The 19,995-nt window shown below is 38.7% G+C and overlaps 2 protein-coding genes across 3 annotated transcripts; one reads left to right on the top strand and one right to left on the bottom strand.

The window, feature by feature from the left end:
* The first annotated feature begins 314 nt into the window (after positions 1–314).
* Positions 315–15,792, top strand: mars1 (methionyl-tRNA synthetase 1). 2 transcript variants are annotated; one of them, XM_008408468.2, is made up of 22 exons: positions 315–576; positions 1,800–1,890; positions 2,469–2,547; positions 2,631–2,762; positions 3,770–3,845; positions 3,945–4,120; positions 4,601–4,710; positions 4,879–4,995; positions 5,067–5,270; positions 6,812–7,013; positions 7,972–8,046; positions 8,287–8,457; positions 8,771–8,866; positions 9,563–9,680; positions 9,871–10,084; positions 11,963–12,094; positions 12,220–12,324; positions 13,423–13,618; positions 14,148–14,219; positions 14,496–14,522; positions 14,772–14,891; positions 15,222–15,792. In XM_008408468.2, exons 1-22 carry the CDS (start codon positions 474–476, stop codon positions 15,369–15,371), a joined length of 2,766 nt encoding a protein of 921 aa, XP_008406690.1. In that variant the 5' UTR covers positions 315–473; the 3' UTR covers positions 15,372–15,792. The 2 variants fall into 2 exon arrangements, with proteins under 2 accessions (XP_008406690.1, XP_008406691.1); XM_008408469.2 differs by lacking the exon at positions 14,496–14,522.
* Positions 15,793–15,854: 62 nt separating this feature from the next.
* Positions 15,855–19,757, bottom strand: ddit3 (DNA-damage-inducible transcript 3). Its single transcript, XM_008408470.2, has 4 exons — positions 19,609–19,757; positions 18,263–18,324; positions 17,679–17,887; positions 15,855–17,567 (listed from the first exon to the last, which is right to left on the bottom strand). The coding sequence occupies exons 3-4, from the start codon at positions 17,832–17,834 to the stop codon at positions 16,794–16,796; spliced, it is 930 nt and encodes a 309-aa protein (XP_008406692.1). The 5' UTR covers positions 17,835–17,887; positions 18,263–18,324; positions 19,609–19,757; the 3' UTR covers positions 15,855–16,793.
* Between the last annotated feature and the right edge of the window lie 238 nt (positions 19,758–19,995).

The following is a 19,995-nucleotide window of genomic DNA, read 5'->3' as shown; positions in this document are numbered from 1 at the left end:
TTACGCTGTGTAAGATTTGCTGGTTTGTGATTGGCTGTTGTCGTCGAATATAGTTTTGGTCAAAGCCAACCACATTACAGAAAATCCAGAACTTGAGGTGAGCGTGTTTATTTTCACGGCATCGCCCGGCATTCCGTATACATGTATGAAAAGTCATAACACCCGGCGGTGCTAACCTTAATACGCAGAACAAGCCAACCTAATAACGTGACAGCCATATTTTACAAAAAGGATTATGGGAGATGTAGTCCGTTGACAGAACTAACTCTGCTTATGTGAAAGGCACAAAGACGGCCTCAAAACTACATTTTCACCATATTTGGCAAATCTAATAGCGCTTGCATCAGCGTGGACAGCATACGCCGGCAAAGTTAGTTCCAGAGTCACCTGTCTTCTTCTTTCAGAGAGAAATAAAAATTAAAAACAACAATCCAGTGTACAGTTTAGTAGCAAGAGGAGCTGCCACCGGCCTGATGGAGTTGTTTGTTAGTGAAGGCAACCCGCATTGTCTGAAGGTGTTAGCTGCACTGGAAGTAACAGGAGTTCAGTGCGGCGTTCAGTTCGTCCACCACGAAGGTAAAAGATAGTTAGCATATTTCGTTTTTGTTTATGTGACTATATGTAAGTAATATACTTTATATTTAGTCAAAAATGTGCTTCGAGTGCGACTGAGTGCTCCAACGGACAGCTGTGAGTGTGTAAGGAGAACCAAGCTAGCAATGTAACTAGCCCCCATTCGGTGTATAGTGTGTGTCGGTGTCAGAATGAATGAATTGAGTGAACAGGTAGTGTATTTGTGAAGCAACTAGAAAACTCTCACATACCTGATGTGTTTGTTTTGTTGTAGTATTCATGTTCACGAAGGGTCAAGTTCCCTTTTTGTGTCATTCATAATAACAGTTAAGTTGTAGCTAAACAGATTCTGAGTTTATAACAGTAGCAAGTTGATTTTGATTTGTTTATTATAACCCGTGGAACTTTTCTCTACAGATTTGTCTCCATATACCTGCTTGTGGTGGTAGAAAATATAATTATATAATTGATGTATATAATTGATATAAAGAAGATGAATGTGTATTTATTAATTGTTTTTTATTCTAACAGTCTGTCTTTTAATCATGGCTGAAATCAAATAACTATAAAAAGTGAACATTTGTATATGTGATATTTAAAAGAAAGCTTTAACTGGATGTTGCAGAGCTAGAGATGAAGGACGGACAGGATGAGGAATGAGAGCATTGGAGGGCTTACGCTAGATTTTGTGAAGATAAAGTCAGAGAGCTCAGACTGAGATGGTTTGGACAAATTCACAGAGGAGACAATGATTAAATCGGTAGAAGAAGCCACATGGGACGTAGCTAAGAGGAAGACATGAAATTTGTTGGTGTGAGGGTTAATGATTCAGTTGAGAGGACAAAATAGAGACAGATGATTCTCTGTAGCAACCCCGAAGGGAAAAGCTGATAAAATAACTACATATTTGATGTAGCTAAATATGTAAAATTAGAAGAAAAAGATTGCAAAGGAAAACTTCAATATAAAAAAAAATATTGATGTACCAATAATTTAAATACCCTTCTTGCACATCTAAATTTAGCAGGTATGATTTGAATTACTTGTCATACATATGATCTTACCAGTTCGTCTAATCGGTGCTTAGAAATTTTGGTCAAACTTTCTTTACAGTGCTGCTTTGAACAGATGGATCCGCTGAGCCACCATTTCCCCTGAACTGTTTAAAGAATTGCCTGTGACATTTTTAAATACATTCCTGATATTGTTCTCTCTCATATTTTCAGGGAAGGTGGTGCCTTTCCTCCCCCGTCCAGCTGTCCCTACTCTTTTCTTCCCCAGTGGGCAGCACCTTTTCAGCTCCAACACTATTTGCAGGTGAACTGAATTATGTAAATATCTGAGGTCATTTATCTTTGGAAGAACTTTTTAAATGGAATATTTTGAAGTATACAGTAGGAACTCGTTTGGGTTGTGGGTACATTTTGCAGATTCAGTTGAAACCAGAAATTTTATACAATGTATTTTATTTTCTGGCTGTCTGATGTTTAATCAGACTGAACCTTTTCACCTTTCTCCTGATACAGCTGGTGTAACTGAATCGGGTTTGTAGGCCGCTTATGTTGCTGACCTTTTCAGCTCTATCCATAAGTCAGTAGGACTGGGTTGTGGTTTTATGGACATTTGAAAATATTGACTCTGTTGTCCTAAAAACCATTTTCTTGCTACATTACTGCTCAGCATTTAACCTTTACCTTCTGGATAATTTTCTGAAGATTTTGCTTCAATATTGGCTTCATAATGTTTATTACTTATGATGCCACCAAGTTTTTTTTAAGTGGTCCAATACCTACTACAGCAATCCCCACCTCTTCTTCTCTTTTCTTTTTATGCAATGTGTGCTTTCAGTTGTTGTAATTTTGTTGCTGGATGAGCTCCATGTGTTTCACACACAGGTACCTGTTTGAGTTAAATGGACCAGAATCCAGTGATCAGTGCAATCAGTGGCTTGAGTGGGAAGCCACAATTCTTCAGGTAAATTCATTCTGTTTTTCAGACTCATGTTAATGAATCTCAGCATGAAGGTAAAGAAATAATGCTTTACTTTAATTTCACAGCCTGCAGTGCTACGGGCTCTTCACTTGGCAGTGCTTCAGGGAAAAGGGTCAGAGGTTCCCAAAGTTCTACAGGGTCCCCTAAATGTCTTGGACCAAAGCTTGACCAAGGGCAGCACGGCATATTTAACTGGGGTACAGTATCAACGCCTACTCCCTCTAAAAAAATAAATAAATAAAAAATAACAATAGAAAATCTCAAGTTAAATAATGGAAAGTTTCACCTGAGAGGCTCAAAACAACTCTCAGGAAAATCAGGAAATCATTCCTGCCTGTTGCCATCAGACATTGTAACCYTATATTTTTTTTTTACCTGCTCTTCCTTTCTACTACTCTTTTTCCTTTTCTATGTTGACATCAAGTTTCCCATTGGAAATTAATCTGTTAAATCTTTTTAGTGCATCTCCAGACATATTTAAAAACATTTTTCATGCTCCTGTCGTCTATGATGTGATGGAAGACTCTAGGATGTATACCTGAATATGCTCTTATAGAGGTTCAGTATGATATTGTTGAGATTGCGTTACATAATAATTCATTTACAATTAAATAGATTTTTTTTTTTTTTTATCAAAAATTGTCTTGTGTCTTCTAAATTATGCTGCATACAAGTTGTTTCCGAAGCCCGAGGTGGAAATTATGTCACTTATGAGTAGAAAACATTTTTTGCAAGTTAGAAGACTGAGGTGGTTCTAACTCCCCTTAGTTTCCTCTGGGGGCAATGCCACTGTTAAATATGTCAAAGTTTACCTACTTCTTTCATTTTACTTGCCTAAAATAAACAAGCCAGATTACATTTTTGGAACTGCTTTGATTTTGCCCGACAGAGCAAAATCTTGTTCCACACATTTTGCCTGAACAGCATGAAGAGCAGTTTGCTTTACAAAGCCTGAAAGGCAGAGATTAATTTTGTAAACTTTTTTATTTTTTCACCAAACAATAGGACGTTATTCTTTTGAACATATATGCATATCATTTATTTTTCAGATAGATTTTGATGCTGTATACTGTCATAAGAATTGTTTGAAACTTATAATTGTTAAAAATTTCTTATATTTAGCTTCTCTGTATCAAAATATTCTGAAAATATTGTGTTTTCGTATTTGAAATAATGTTAATAATATTGCTGTTCTTTGTTTCAGGAAGCTGTTTCAGTTGCTGATGTTGTTTTATGGGGTGCCCTGCACCCCRTTTTATCCGTCTCTTCTCTAGCATTGAGTACGTTCAGTTTATTTAATTCTAGTAGTTGCAAAATTTCCCCCTTCCTTTCCCAAGTCTTATTTCCTCTCTTTCCATTTCCCTGTCTCTCCCTTTCAGGTGATCATAAATCAGTAAAGGCTTGGTTTGACCGTGTTGCTGCGGTGCGTGGCTGTCAGTCTGCAGCTCAGAAAGTGCTGCAGGGAAAAGGCCTGGAGGCCATGAAGAGCTACATGCAGAAGCAGCCTGCACCTCAGAGCAGAGACACACAGCCATGCAACGGCAGCCCTGCTGAGGTATCTGCTACATCATCACTTTGACTTTTACAAACTTGAGGTGTTCTTACTGAAAAGCATAGACTGGTAGGAACCTCAGAGCTAACAGTAACTTCGCATGTGAGTATGCCTCAAGTTAAATCTAAATGTGAGGCTACAAGGATTTCTTTTGTTTTCCCTTTCAAGCCATAAATGTACCATAAAAATAAAACGACTCTTGTGCATTTACTTGTGGTCTTAGGCTTGCTGCTTGTAGCATTTCCACCTATGTGGGTAAAAATTGTATTAATAAAATAGCTGCACAGCTTGATCTCAGCCTCATCTCAGGTGGAACAGACTTATTATCTTAAACTGCAACAATGAAATAATAATAGCTCTTTATGTTCTTCATATTTAAGACGAGCTCTAACAGCTCAGTTTGAAGAAAATGGACTAACCTTAGAGCCTAATGGTGAGTGTARTTTTCTGTTTCCACTAAATCTTTCTCTGTTTTGGGCTCAGACTGATGAAGGTGAGCGTGCCGTTTCAGAGGAGGAGATGGAAGCAGCGGCTCTCACCTGGAGCAAGGATTTAAACGCCTGCTCCCATCCAGCTGAAAAGCAACATCCAGTGTAAGTGATGTAAGCTCAAATACGCTGTACTGTTTTTCGCTTGTGGCATTGTTTCAAGCTACCTCATTTCTCATGGGGGAGGATGATATAATGTTATCTTGCAATGATCTCGTAGAGCTGGAAAAGCAGCTATCCAGCAACAGCTTGTTTTTAAATGTCCCTGCACAGTATGCCACAAGAGGGCAACCGGAATGTCCTCATCACCAGCGCCTTGCCATATGTCAACAATGTCCCCCACCTGGGAAACATCATTGGCTGTGTCCTCAGCGCGGATGTTTTCTCCAGGTAAGAATTTAAATACCTTTTTTTCCCTCCCAAGTTTCACGTCCACTAAGTGTTACTTTTTTTTCCCCCAGATACGGCCAGCTGCGAGGGTGGAATGTGTTGTTTGTCTGTGGCACGGATGAGTACGGCACGGCTACCGAGAACAAGGCCAGAGAGGAAGGCCTGACACCGCAGCAGATCTGTGACAAGTACCATGCTGTTCACTCCAGTATCTACAAATGGTTCCAGATTGACTTTGACTTCTTTGGGAGAACCACCACTGAGAAGCAGACAGAGTAAGTTTTCTTTAGATGTGCTCTTTAAGGACCTTGAATAGGAAAAAAAATGCTGTATTTCAGAAAAGTCTGAAAGTTTATTCATGTGAAAAACATTTATTAACATGAAACTCATTAAAACCACATTTTAGGATTCTAATCCTAAAACTGGATGATTGTGATGTGAAGTGGAAGAATCAGCATACTTCCACTTATAAAATTACATAACGTACAATAGGATTACTGTAATATTGCACCTGCTGGTGCAAAAGTTTATCCTTCTTAATCAGAACTTGCCCTTTCCTTGTTCTTTCAGATCATATTAGAGATCTGTTTGTGTCTGTTACCTGCTTTTAATTGTTTATTTTAAGCTGGAATTTAAAACCTGATGTAATTCAAAAAAGTTGTAAAAAGTCAAACAATTAGGAGAACTTGATGGAAAAAATACATGAAGTCTATCTTTTCATATGATTACACCAAAAAGCAACATTAATGTGGGATGTTTTCCACACATTTCACATGTCAATAGGCTTGATAATTGACAGCTGGGAAATGTGTGAGAAAATCCTCTACATATGGAAATTGACGTTTTTTGAATTCCTTAAAAAATATCTAGCAGTATAAAAATAGGCTGTTTTAGCAATAACCATATCAAATAGCTCCTCCCTTTAAAAAAAAAAAAAAAGGCCTTTTGGAAAATTTGTATTGGGTGACAAATTTGTATTTTTATAACTTTTTGTTGCCAGTCTTGTATTTTTTACGTAGTTTCATCAAAGTTCTCCGAAGAAGAATGGCTTTTTCAGGAATCACAGATTCACCTTTGTCGAAATTTCCCATAGGCACCAAAAATCCATGAGTTTCACATGAATGTCGTGTGTAGTTCCATGGGTTTCACGTGTGTTTGTCAGGCTGCATTTAAGAAATTATGATTTTTTTTAATCGTTTTTGTACACAGATGTTTTACAAAGATATTTTTTTATGGGAAATTGCATCCATATGAGGCACTTTTCTCTAAAGAGAATCTTAGACCTAAATCCAAGTGCTTGTACACCAAAAATGATAACGATCGAAATTCTTGTTTTGAGGCCTTTGCTTTGATATAGAGCAGCTTAAAAAGGCATCAAACATGAAGCTCCAGCATGATGTTTTTTAAGAAATAAAAACAGCCCCTCACATTAAAGACTTTTGACTTGATTCATGAGAAGTGCTGGAGGCTTAGCTCTTAGATTTTAGATTAACCAGCCCAAAACCAAACCACTGCGTTTTTCTTTGTCGCTTTAATTTTTTAGTTATTCCCTCCTGCCAATAACTTGGGCTCTCCTTTCTTGATGTCCTACTATATAAATGGCTGTATTCCTTTTTTTGTAGACTTTGTAAATTTACATTTTAATATGCAGCAAAGCTTATGTAACATGTTAAATATTTTAACTGGTGTGATGAGGGGCTCATCCTGACATTAGCCAGTTGTCCCATACTTAATGCATCCTTTACATTTTCAAGGGTCTCTACATTACTGACATTTTTCAAGAAATCATCCATCTGGCCCTTTTCCTCTGTCTCAGGATCGCTCAGGATATATTCTGGCGACTCCACAAGAATGGATTTCTTGTTGAAGACACGGTGGAGCAGCTTCGCTGTGAAAACTGTCAGCGTTTCCTGGCTGACCGCTTTGTAGAGGGAACGTGTCCCCACTGCAGCTATCCTGAGGCTCGCGGTGATCAGTGTGACAAGTGCGGGCGCCTCATCAATGCCGTGGAGCTCAGGGTGAGTGACTGTGGAAGGTTCAGTCCAGCATAGCTTTTCCTTGATCTACATTTAAGAAAACAAATTTTTAGTAAAACATAAAAAGAAATAACATTTCTTTACATTCATAATATATTCATAATATATAGTATATGCCTGCTACTTTCAGGTTCTTCTCTTAATCATTAAAGCCTAGATGGATTCATAAATTCTGTTCGCATTAAAAGTGCAAATGACCAGAAAGAGAACATACCTATTTTAAATGATAGAAAGGTTTCTGACTCTTCTTGTAAACATTCAGTGTTGTTACAGAAAAGAGGATTGCAATACTGATGTTAGAAACAAAGCATATGCATCGTCATAGGCACCGACAGTCAGCATTATAAAAAGTACATGAAATCCCAGTTTAGAACATATTGTCAAATATGTTTGTTGAAATTTTATTTGTTTGATTTTGTTTATCTTGAATAAATTATGTTCGTTTTATTTATGGTCTGTTGGTAATACTATAAACCTGTGGTTACAAGAAATTAGAACCAAAAACAGAATCTTCTTTGGTGCTAAAACTCAAATTTTGCCAATGTGGCTTATTTGAAACTCAAATTTCTTCTTTTTTCAATTATTAGAATCTAATGAAATAACATAAAAAAACTATTTTAGTCTTACTAAATGTAAAAGTTGTCATCTGCAATATTCACACACACAGCCAAAGTAAACTTTTTATTTTAAATACAATATTTTTTCCACGAAGTGTTTTCTGGGCATTTTGTGGAAAAATCAATGGCCCTTTTGGTGTATTTATGTTTTTCATTTGGAGATGGAATTATGTTATATGTTGCACTATTTGTTATTGGAGGCTTGTTTGTGCTCAGGATCTTCTCCAGTAGGATGAATAGTAAATTTGGAAAACTCAATTAGAAATCTTAAATGCATAAATTGTAATATTTGTTGATTTCTTTTTTTTTTTTGCTGCTTCCAGGAACCTCAGTGCAAAGTCTGCAGGCAGACTCCAGAAATCCGCTCCTCCAAACATCTCTTCTTGGACCTGCCAAAGGTAAATTTTTACCTTTGCTTTGCAAAGCTCTTTCTTGTTTCTTTTTGTAGCTTTACTGCGCTTTTTAGATGTCATGAGTCAAGACAACTAATCCAGTTTTATGTGTTTAAAAAACATTTCATAAGTCGACTATTTCAGGAAAATATTCTAATGCATTTTTGGTTTACATTTTTGAAACCTTTACCTTTAAGTTAAAAGGGTTATTTATGAATTCACTTTTCTTTTCTTTTTTTAATGCAGCTAGAAACTCAGTTGGAGAATTGGCTAGAGAGTTCAACCAGCTCTGGAGACTGGACAGCAAACGCCAAACAGATCACTCGCTCCTGGCTCAGAGATGGACTCAAGCCTCGCTGCATCACCAGGGACCTGCAGTGGGGAACACCAGTACCTCACCCAGACTTTAAAGAGAAGGTTTGCTCTGATTACTTACAGAGAAATATAGAAAGAGAGACTCTACTTTTCTTGGCTTCAGCACACTGATCACTTTTTTTCTTTTTTAAAAAATGTTATTCATGTTTGGTTTATACTTTCTTAAATCCCTTGCTTGACTTGCTTGACTTGAGATGTGTTTTAAGTATTTATTTTTCAAATTTAGAAAACCAAAACCTTCAATTTACCTTAAACTTCAGATTGTTTTGAATCTCACCTTGCATAATGACTAAAGGATTTAACATTTTATCCACAGTTCATTTCTTTACTGAAACATGACTTTGTTCCTCTGTAGGTGTTCTACGTTTGGTTCGACGCTCCTATTGGTTATCTGTCCATTACTGCCAACTACACCAACGAATGGGAAAAGTGGTGGAAAAATCCTCATCAGGTACCAGGCACTGTTGAGCCATACAAAGGACTAACACATAAGCTTGACACAGATTTCTGTCCTCATTTTCACCCAGAGCGGGTCTAATTGTGATTCTCATTTCCCCATGTGGACATTTTTTTTTAACCCTTCAGTTGAACACGGTGTTATTTTTCACCCCATTTAAATCTTGGTGTGAAGCAGATCTAGAAATCCCAACCATTTTAGTGCACACATGACTGTAAAAGCAGTGAGCCGCGACAGAACAACCTTCTCCTGAAATAAGTATTAACTTTAACAATCTATACCAGCTTTTCTTTCCGTCTTTTCTGCGAAGCTGTGCTCTGCTTCCCGTTAAAACAGAATTATTTGACATTTTGTGAGCAGACCTCAGTTTGATACTGTAAGCTCAGGACTCGCATAAGCTTCCCCACATATACCAACATGTATCAAACTTGAAGAAAGTGACAGGTCTCAAACATGTTAATGTACAAGTAGATTGAACTGGCCCAAACTGTGATGTTAAGCCTCATTCATTCATCTCATCCCTCTTCATGTAAAACCCTGGGATTGAGGCTTTCTTATGAGAGTGTGATGCCCTGTAAGCGCAGGGGGGAGGTGGCTGGGTTGAGCAGATAAGTCCTCTTTGAACTGGATGATCTCACGATGATCTAATATGATGTCATCCTTAAGATGCAGTGTTATCTCTGCCACCAGGTGGAGCTGTACAACTTCATGGCGAAGGACAATGTGCCGTTCCACAGTGTGGTGTTTCCCTGCTCCCTACTGGGAGCCCAGGACAACTACACTCTGGTCAGCAATCTAATTGCTACTGGTAAGCTCCTTCTACCACTGATCAGGTTGATCACTTTATTATTTATTTATGTCATGAGATTTATGTGAGTATGTAGCTGACTTCATTGTAGATTCGTGAATAGTTGTTGAACTTGGAATTGTTGTTGCAGAATTTCTTGCTTAACTGTCGCTGATCGTTATCCCTGACGTTTGGGTTCTTAACTCCTCAGAATATCTGAATTACGAGGACACAAAGTTCTCAAAGAGCCGTGGTGTCGGTGTGTTCGGCGACATGGCGAAGGACACGGGCATCCCTTCGGACGTATGGCGGTTCTACCTCCTGTATGTGCGTCCAGAAGGACAAGATTCAGCTTTTTCTTGGGCTGATATGGCCCTAAAGAACAACTCTGAGCTGCTCAACAATTTGGGGAACTTCATCAACAGGTAACGGCGACAGCTTAGCTACGATCTCTGTTCTCTTATGAACTTTAGCCTTCACCTGAAAGGGAATAACCTTTTTAGAGCTTCAAAATTCAAGTATTTCCAGAAATCCTACTGTGTACATGCATTGTTTTCAGGTCACTCATAGTAATGAGTTATTTTATGTGATGGACCAAAAGAAAGTAGTGCTTAACCAAAGTGGAAAGAAATAGACCTGTTTTTTTTTTAAAAAAGTGTGATTATAATATGTATTCAGCTCCTTTTAGTGATACCCCAAAATATCATCCAGTTCAGTTGCTTTCAAAAGTTACCTAATTAGTAAATGGAGTCCACCTGTGTGTCGTTTTATTTCATTACACCCTGAACACACCATCCCTCCAAAAAAACACAGTGTGGTGGCAGCATCATGCTGTGGGGATGAAGGACAAAACTGAAAAGCTCAAAAACACACAAAAATTTCAGCCAGAGTTGCATAGAAACATGCCTTTCTCCTGTCGTCGCCAAGGGTACATCTTGGACCGGTCGTCAAGGCAACGCACAGGACAGACAACCGTGCCTACGGGCAATTTTAGAGAGACCAATTAACCTGACGGTCTTGTTTTTGTACTGTTAGAGAAATAACCCACACACAGGGAGAAGATTCAAACTCAATACGGAAAAACTCCAGGCTGATGTTTAAAATCCATGAGCTTTTTTTTGCTGCATCCTGAAGTGCTACCGACTACACCACCTACAATTCAAATATTAAAAATTTAAGATTTTGGTTGCAGTGTGTCAAAACGGGGAGAACTTTGATGTACATGAGTGTTTTTGCAAAGCAGTTGTGTTTTTTTACTTCAATAGTTTTCAATCATTGCTGAGAGGAAAACTGGGGCAATACATCTCAAGTTGCTCAGTCTTCCTACAAGGGTTTCACTTAAAGTAAATATGCAGCAACACTGTCATCAAGTCCAATTAACAACTTGTGTTGTACTCTTTGGGAAAAAAAAAAGCCTGTTACATCACTAACTATTACAAGAGGCTCACCCTAGTTTTCTAAATTTATTTGGGATGGCGTAATTTAGCCCTAATTACCTCGTCTAAAATGTTTTTTAAAAGATCAGTGTTAAATCCCACTTCAAAGATATTTCTCAGCAGCTTGTTTCCAGAGTACCTTGATCTTCAAAATTGGTCTCGGGCAGCAACATTGATGTCTAATTGGCTCCAAAATATCTTGCAGATTGCATCCTGCCTCAGGTGGAAAGAGTTCTGCTAATTCAGAAAAGAAATTCTGACCTTCCCCAGATCCAGTCCCTGAGTCACATCATTAGTGAAAATGCATCTGTCTTACAGTTAATTTCCAGTCAAGGCTTCATTCTGATTGGTGTTTATTAAAAGCAATTAGGGTGCAGTTTGGGAAATAATTAGACGAGCAAATATACAATTTATTCAACAGTTTGTACATTTAAAAAATAATAGCTGATGGAGCGACAATTTAACTAAACAAACGATAAAATTAATTTAACCAGTTAAGTTGAATCTGTAGCTGCTTTTTTTTGTCTAAAATGCCAGATTAGAGATGTAAAATATTGAACAGAGTGTTGCATCAGACAAAAAAAAAATCTACACATGAAACTTTAGAAGAATTACTTGCTTCAGACGCGACTGCATTCAGGCAGTACGCTGCCTAACTGCACGGCAAGGCGGTGTGGTAGATAAGACAGCAAAATGTATAATTTATACACGATTAGCAAGTCAAGTAGCATGTCCTTCACTGGTTTCATCCTCAACCCATTTTTTTTTTTTTTTCCCCTTCGATGATCTTCTGTTCGTTTCCAACTCAAGTTTCTTTTTCTGGCCAGGTCTTAATCTGTTCTGTCCAAATCTTGCTCTCTCTTCCAGAGGTGGGATGTTTGTGACCAAGTTCTTTGGAGGATGCGTGCCTGCGATGGAGCTACAGCAGGAAGACAAGACGCTCCTGGCTGTGGTGGGCTGGGAGCTGCAGCAGTACATCCAGCTTATGGACAAAGTCAAGTAAGATGTTGAGCTTGACAGAATCCAGTAGATTAACGGATCGGGTGGGGAATACAGTTAGATGATGTACATTTTTGAGCGGAGTGTTAATAAGGGTATTAACTCTGTTCGAAATGTTTCACCAGGATCCGCGATGCCCTGAAGCACATCCTGAACATTTCTCGCCATGGTAACCAATACATTCAAGTCAACGAGCCCTGGAAGAAAATAAAGGGAGGGGAGTCAGAAAGGTGAGAAGTTTTACACAAGAACATGTAGTGGCTGTGAAAAATCTACACACCCCTGGTAAAACGAGGGTTTAAGAAGCGAGATAAATGCATAGAATTTGCTAACTTTTTCTACCTGTAATGAGATATCTGCAAACCAAATCCACTGAAAAACAAACAAAAGTGTTGTAGGAGAAATATATATTTAAAAAAATAAATTAATACTTTGCTTTAAATTTTTTTGTAGGAATCTATCAGCATCCCACACCTTAATTTAATATTTATACAGATTAGTTTGAGTTGATTTAGGGGTTTGCCTGGACGGCTGGAAAAAAAAAAAAACCTTAGTTTCTGTATTCTAGCAAACGCTTGAATGTTTTGAGTCAGAAAAGGCTGTTATTAGTTCATGGTTTCATTACCTTTGACAAAACACCCAGGTCCAGGAAACATGACTGTTGCTGCCTGCAGCACTCAGTCATAACGCTCTCTTACTGTGGTTTCTTTGGCAAATCTACAGTTTAGCATTGTGGTCCAAAAGATCCGGTTCTGGGACATTTTTGCTCAACCTACTTGTTCTAGTTGAGAGAAAAAACTTCTATAGTTTGGATACAGATTATTATATTGTACAACATAACTACTATATGTTGATTTTCTTTATTGTTGCTGTCAGTCTGTTGGCAGCCCCCGGGGACCGTTTCCCATCTCGTTTTAATTTTGGAAGTGCATTCGTTTTTGTCGCTGTGATGACCACCAGTCAGTGTTATTAGGATAAGACTGTTTTTAATTCTTCAGTTGGCAAGATCAAGTATTGCTCTGTAAAGATCAGAATAACAAGGTGCGTAAATGTGAAGGCTTACATTCATGTAGCTTTATCAAATGCCCGATATTAAATATTTTAATTTGCTTTATTTCTCTAATAGTATTTTTTTTATTTTAAGAACAATTGTTGCATTTCAGTTTTAAATACAAGTAAGTAATTTTTTTCCCACTTTCAATATATATATTTTTTACAAATTGCATGAAGTCATGTTATTTTTATTCAGAGTCAGAATCTCTCACTGCGACTCCGCCTGTGTTCACATTGTGTCTGATTAGATGATGTGAGTTGTTTGTTCCTTTCAGGCAGCGCGCCGGCACCGTGACGGGCGTTTCTGTGAATATCGCCTGCTTGCTGTCGGTGATGCTCCTGCCTTACATGCCAGCGGTCAGCCAGACCATCAGGGATCAGCTCAACGCTCCTCAGACTTGCATCAATACCATGCTGCAAGGCCCCGGCACCTTCGTGTGCGCCCTGAGAGCGGGCCACCGCATCGGCACCGTGAGTGTGACCTTGACGAAAGCGAAAACACGAGTGGCACCTGCGCAGACACACGAACCCGCAGCACTGTCGAAGCAGGGTGATACAATGAGAACGCAACAGTCTGTCACGATTTCAGAACTGTTGAAAGCGATGCGGTTTCGTGAACACACACAGTCACACACACACCGTCCAGCAAACAAGTTTCTCTCAGGCCTTTTGACCATCTGGGTCTAATTGTGGCGTCTTGTCTGTTCAGATTGTCATAATTGGTGACTTTGGCCTTTATGTAAAGGGTAGGAAACATCACTGAAGACCATGCAAAGCTCATGTAGACACTGCTTTACTCTGGTGCAGTGTTTCATGAAGTGTGACCAAAACTTTGAAAAATCTCTCGGAAAATTATTTACCATCTTGCACAATCCACTTTATTCAAAGATGAGCTATACGAGCCTTGGGCTGAATCGACTTTTTTAAAAATTCCTGCATATCTACTCGTTTTAATTTTTGTCTCTCACTGCCTCGGTTCCCCAACCCGTTTCATTCCCAGGTCAGTCCGTTATTCCAGAAACTGGAGGCGGATCAGATCGAGGCTTTGAAGAAGAAGTTTGGTGGACAGCAGGTAATTTGATGTTTATGATGCGTAATGGTCTGAGCGTGAGCTCAGTCTGCTCATGTATTGATGTAGATTCATCATCGTTTATGAAAAGTGAAATAAGAATATATTATGTGTAGCCGTTCACAGACTGTCATCATCTGTTTGAATTTACTCTTAATTGGAGTGACTGTTTTTTTTTTTTAAGAGCAAGATAGAGAGAAAATGTATTTTAAATGCATAAATTATCAATGGTGCATTCATCACATAGATAAAAATAATCCCTCTAATCCTTGCCTCTAGCCTGAAGACGAACCATCTAATAAGAAGGTATTGAGTGGCGTTTGTTTGTGAGTGGGTCCAGAATGTGCTGCTTGTCAGTGTAGATTAATGAATTCCATCACTAACTCCAACAAATATCTTGAAATGGATCCTTTTTACTCATCTTAGTTTGATTTGTCGTTTTCTAATTTGATAATTTACAGAATCTCACCAACGCTCTGAGTTTTTTGACAAAGAAATCAGCAGAAACGACCACTGCAACACCTGCTAAACGTATTTATTTGTTTACACCTTCAGATTACTGCCAGCACTCAGCCCGCTGCTGTTCCTGCTCCTCTCGTTGTTGCAGAGGTGAAGGTGGCCGACGGATCGGATCCCGAGAAAGCCAAACAGCTGGCGGAAGCTGTAGCCGAACAGGTTAGATCGCTAGCATGCAGCGAAATATTACGAATCCATCAAATTCAAATAGTATTGATCATCTGTCGTTGGAATGAGATTGAAAGTGCTTTCAGTTTTTTTTTTCTTTTCCTGTCTTAATAAAAATATAAAACTTAATTGTATTAAATTAAATCTTCAAAAGATGATTTCCAGTTAAAATCATCTTTTGAAGATTTTAAATTTTTTTCCTTAGTTGTCGTTATAAAACTAAAATTTATTTCCATTTTTTTTTTTCATTTAAAAATTTGTTCTAATGTTGGCTCATTATTTTGGAATAAAATTTAAAAACATTTTTATTTTTTATTACAGGGCGACAAGGTTCGAGCGCTTAAATCCCAGAAAGCAGAAAAGGCTGTAATCACAGCAGAGGTTTCCAAACTTTTAGACCTTAAGAAACAACTGGCTCTTGCTGAAGGGAAGAGCCCTGAGCCTGCACCTCAGAAGGGCAAGAAGAAGTGAGAAAGGAAAATGAAAGCCAAATTAAGGTTAGTCTGAGGAAGGAGAAGGCAAGAGTGGAGAATGGGAACATGATGTATACGGAGAGATGAGGGTATTAGCTTAAGGCAAAGCCGTGACAGGATCTAAGACAATGTGGTGTTGGCACCGAGGACTAATGAAATGCTGGATTGGCCGACGGGGAAATGAAAACACACAAAGAGACAGTCAAATGAATACAGATACAGAAAGGAAGGATTTCTCCAAATCCCTACACCAAAAGAAACTGATTTTATACCCTCCCTGTGTTAAAGTCAGCATATGATATTAGCATTTGGAAGGTGCGTTTGTACGTCTTAAGATGGTTTTTATATCCTCTGGGGTTTTTTTTGCTACAAATATCTATTGGGATCTATAAAATAAACAGATTAAGAACAAAAAATTACAGTTTTGCCTTGGTTTGTGCTTTTTTTATTTTAAAAAAGAATGTTGTGCAAAAGAAAACAATTCAACATGTTTAAATTTTTATTGCAAATTTTTAAGTACAGTAAAGAAAAAACAATTTTGATGCCATGAGTGATAAAATCCATGCATATTTATGAATAACTTTTTTTTTTTTTACTACAATGAGAAATAAACAGTATGTTGGAATATACAGTATAAGCCATACAGTACAATTATATTTACGCGTATAATACAGTTATATAAAAATAGTCATCAGGGTAGAAGATCTAACAATTCTGCCACAGATTCCCATAATAGAAAAGGTCAGCATGAAAAGTATAAGCAGGTTACGTATTTTATCCAAATACTTGAACAAACAAGCCATGGGTTATACAAAGTTAAAAATAAGAAAAAAGTATGAATTTCCTTTAAAAAAAAAATCTCTCATACTCACACAGCACTGGGCACTTTCAAAACTTTCCTGAGCTCCAAAACTCTCCAAAAATTGGGGCAAATAATCTCTGTGAGCCAGATCGTAGCCCTTAAAGTTGGGAGTTACAATTTATTGCAATATGGTGGGAATAAGATGACACTGATGTTCTCTCTAGGTAAGACGCCTCTGAGTTATACATACAAATCAGCACCCGTTCCATCCTATATCCTTCCATTTCATGGAACTTATTTTGCATTCCTTAAAATGACATTCATTAAATCCGCTGCGTGATTTGCACTTCAAGCTTTCTGTTCTCGTTCAGACATGCTGTTTCTTTTGATTTGCCGCAATGCTGCTGCAGCCCATTCTCTCTGTACCCTCTAGTCTTGACTTTCATTACTTTCTTCACTTCTCTGTTTTCCAAAAACCATCACTTATAAAAAAAATTCTTTGGTTTCCATTCTTCTTCTGAAAACATTTCCTAACCATCTCCTTCCACCTTTCCCCACCATTGCTTTTTCTAATTGTATAGGACCCGTTTTTGTCATTTATTTCTGTCTGTCTTCCCTTCATTTCCTGGTGTTGACCAGCCTCTCAATCAGAGCTCTTCGTGTCCTCTGGACCTCCTCTCCCAGCCTTTCAATCTCTGCTTTCAAACGCTCATTCTGCTCTGTCAGCTCTTGTACCTTTCGTTCATTCTCTTGCTCTCTTTCTTTGCGACTCTTTTTGGTAGACGAGTAAGATGAGCGTTGCATGGAAGAGGAGAAAGAGGACAAGGCACTGTTGGCTCTCTCGCTAGAAGTCCTCTTGCGTTTTCCCAAACGGGAGGACGAATAGCCTGAGGGTGAGGAGACCGGTGAAGAGGGAGGAGAGCAATTTTGAGATGGAGACTGGGAAGCTGATGAAGAGCAGGATGGAGAATCTGGCACACAGGGCAGTTCCTCTTCGCTGGCTGAAGGAGATGCAGGATGGGTGTTGTTTGCAGGGTGGTGTTGGTGATAATAATAGCCACTGCTGATCACTGCTCCACTCGGATCCACCATTCCCACTCCTCCTTCACTCAGCAATTCGAAGAACTCCGGAGGCAGCAAGTCGCCGCCGCCTCCTGTTGAGCTTTCTGCATTTCTCCCGCTCTCAGCCTCCACCTGCCGTTCCTCTACAACAGCTGGACTCATACAGGAGGACGAAGAAGAAGAGGAGGAGGATGATGAGGTGTGATGCAGAGGCTGGGTGGTGTGGATTTCCTCTGTCGTCCTCTGGACACCTTCAGCCCACGTCTGGTTTCCGTCAGTCAGCCACGTCAGAGAACAACTCTCAAGAACATCCAGAAACTCTGGCTCCTTCTACAACCACAAAACACAAATGTCAAACAYGTCAATTAAAACCATAAATAAAGAGAAGGAGATGTGCAACCATTACTCGTCACCAGTAATAGTTTTCTCTAAACTACTGACCTCGGTGCATGTGGGGGCACGTGCAAGTTTTGCCCCTCCCGTGTCGGAGCCTAGAATATCCTGCAGGTCCTCATACCACGCCTCCAACTCTGCACCATACAACGGCCCTACTCCAGGGGGGTACGGCGGGAGCAGGTGTAGCCACTCGGCAGTCATCTCGCCAATCAGTCTCAACACACAGATACTCGGCCACACGGTTTACACTGGACCTGGAGGGGAGAGAGAGGCGGCCAGACCCAGGAGGATTAGAAAACAAAGACGGGGCACAGAGMAGCTGCACAATAGATAACTGACACGTCAAAAAGAAGTCTGCAACTTTCATCAATCAGAATTGTTCTGAAGCAGGTTTAATTACAATTGCTGCTCAGCAGTAAATCTATTTTTATCCCATGACAAACCAAGCTAGACAAATATACTGTATACTGTGTAAAACGCTCAATCTGTGAGCTGATAACAATGATTCTAAAGAAAAGMCTGTAACACACAATTCTGATTCCTTAAATGAATGAAACTGTTCACATTTAAATATAAACAATCCCAAGAACATMTTTACTGTCAAACATGAGTAGGTGAGTTTAGTTTACCTTCAGAAAGTCTCTGTTAATCAAGTCTGACAATTTGTTGGCGACAGCTTATCCCAATAATTCTGAAACAAAATAAATGCAAAAGGTTAGATTAAAATTATTTGTAATATCCACGTGAAAATTAGCATTTGAGCCAAACAGAACAACCTCAGGCTGGAAACAAAAGGTGTCTGAAATTGTTGGAGAAATAATTTAATGGTTAATATGTAAGAAAATGCACATATTACCACTGTACAATATAAATAATTTTTAATTAGGCCGGGCAACGTAAAAGGAGAAAAAAAAAAACTTGTAATAATTATTTTCACAATTCTTGTAAACAAAGACCAAAAAAAGATCCCCACTGCGCCCCCTGCTTTTCTCTGCTCTCAAAACATTCAGGTAGATAAACAAGTGGTTTSAAAGGACAAGGAAGCGCTGGAATCTGAGCAGGTTTGACCGTCAGCTCTGCCTTAATTTCTATCTCACATCTGTTTTGTTTTCCCCTCGCTATGAATGTTTTAGACATGCTAAACAAAGCGATGGTAATGAATCAGATCACCTAAGTAGGTTATGTCAATTACATTTGATATGGGGGGTAAAGAGTTGAAGTTATTTTACGTTAAACGATGGTAGTGATTAGGCTTGAYATTATATAATGAAACCCGTTCACATTATTTCTACAACACATTCTGAGTAACTCAAAATATATTTTATTAATTAAATGTCATCTAAACATGTAAGTCACAAATTACACTGATTTTCCTCTTTTAGTTGAGATGCATGTCAACTGTAATCCAAGACAATTACGTCATGGAAATAAAAGTCCAGCAGGAGAAATGGGCGAAACAAAAGGAAAAGAAAGAATTGAAGAATTGGGCTGGGAAAACGGCAATTTAATCCAAAAATCTGTTGTCACGCTTGGAAACTCGTTTTATAAATGAGGCGCCAGACTAAACAACCCGCAAATTAAAACAAAATGGTTACTTTTACCTACTTAATAAAAATTATTGCACGACCTAAATGTGAAAGATGGAAAAAAAAAATGCTACGTTTAAAGACCCGTAATAAAGCCGTTATAAATGTCCTTCACGTAGCCATTCCAATTTTTTATTTTTTTTTTTCCGCTCTGAACAAGTTATCTTAAAAGTTGGAGCTTGACAACTTGACAAAGACAAAGCATGAACCAGCTACATACCAATAATGACAGATGAAGACAACTGTTATTCTAAAAATGGCACCGGGATATCAGCCAAAAAACATGCACATTCTCTTTTTTTTTTCTTTCCACCACACCAAGACGACTTGACTACAAGTTCACAAAACACCGAGAAAAACAACAACCATGAACAACAGCCGCCGCTTACCCTTTTTCTTCTATTCGCTCGCCTTCTCGACTGTCTTGAACTCGACTGTAGATATTTTAGTAAAAATTGGTGATAGCTCATGTTAACCATTGTTCAGTCTTGACGGCTGAATGTGTTTTACGGAAACTCCCGGTGGTGTTTTTATATAGAGGGAGAAGCCAACCGAACTATGCATGGGGAAGTTAGTTTCATAACAACCTAGCAGAGTGAGGATGACTGACATCAGAGTGGACCAATCAGRGGGGCGGAAGTGAGAGCTTTGCCTTGGTGATATCCAATAGACTGAGCGAATTTGGCGGTTTGGGCGGGGCTTATAGTCGAGGGTGCTGGCTGTTAACTCCAGCCCGTATAGTTTGTGCGAGCAGCAGCTGTGATGCAGTCATAAGA

This window comes from Poecilia reticulata, linkage group LG5 (assembly GCF_000633615.1).
Source record: "Poecilia reticulata strain Guanapo linkage group LG5, Guppy_female_1.0+MT, whole genome shotgun sequence".
NCBI lineage: Eukaryota > Metazoa > Chordata > Actinopteri > Cyprinodontiformes > Poeciliidae > Poecilia > Poecilia reticulata.
Note: the sequence above shows the minus strand (reverse complement) of the source record. Positions and strands in the feature narration are given on the sequence as shown.

Bases quoted from the DNA above. Each gene is read 5' to 3' on its own strand.
- ddit3 (XM_008408470.2), bottom strand. From the start codon at position 17,834: ATGACTGCCGAGTGGCTACACCTGCTCCCGCCGTACCCCCCTGGAGTA. The intron at 17,568-17,678 runs GTCAGTAGTTTA...TTGTGGTTGTAG, and splicing joins GTGCCCCCACATGCACCGAG to AAGGAGCCAGAGTTTCTGGA.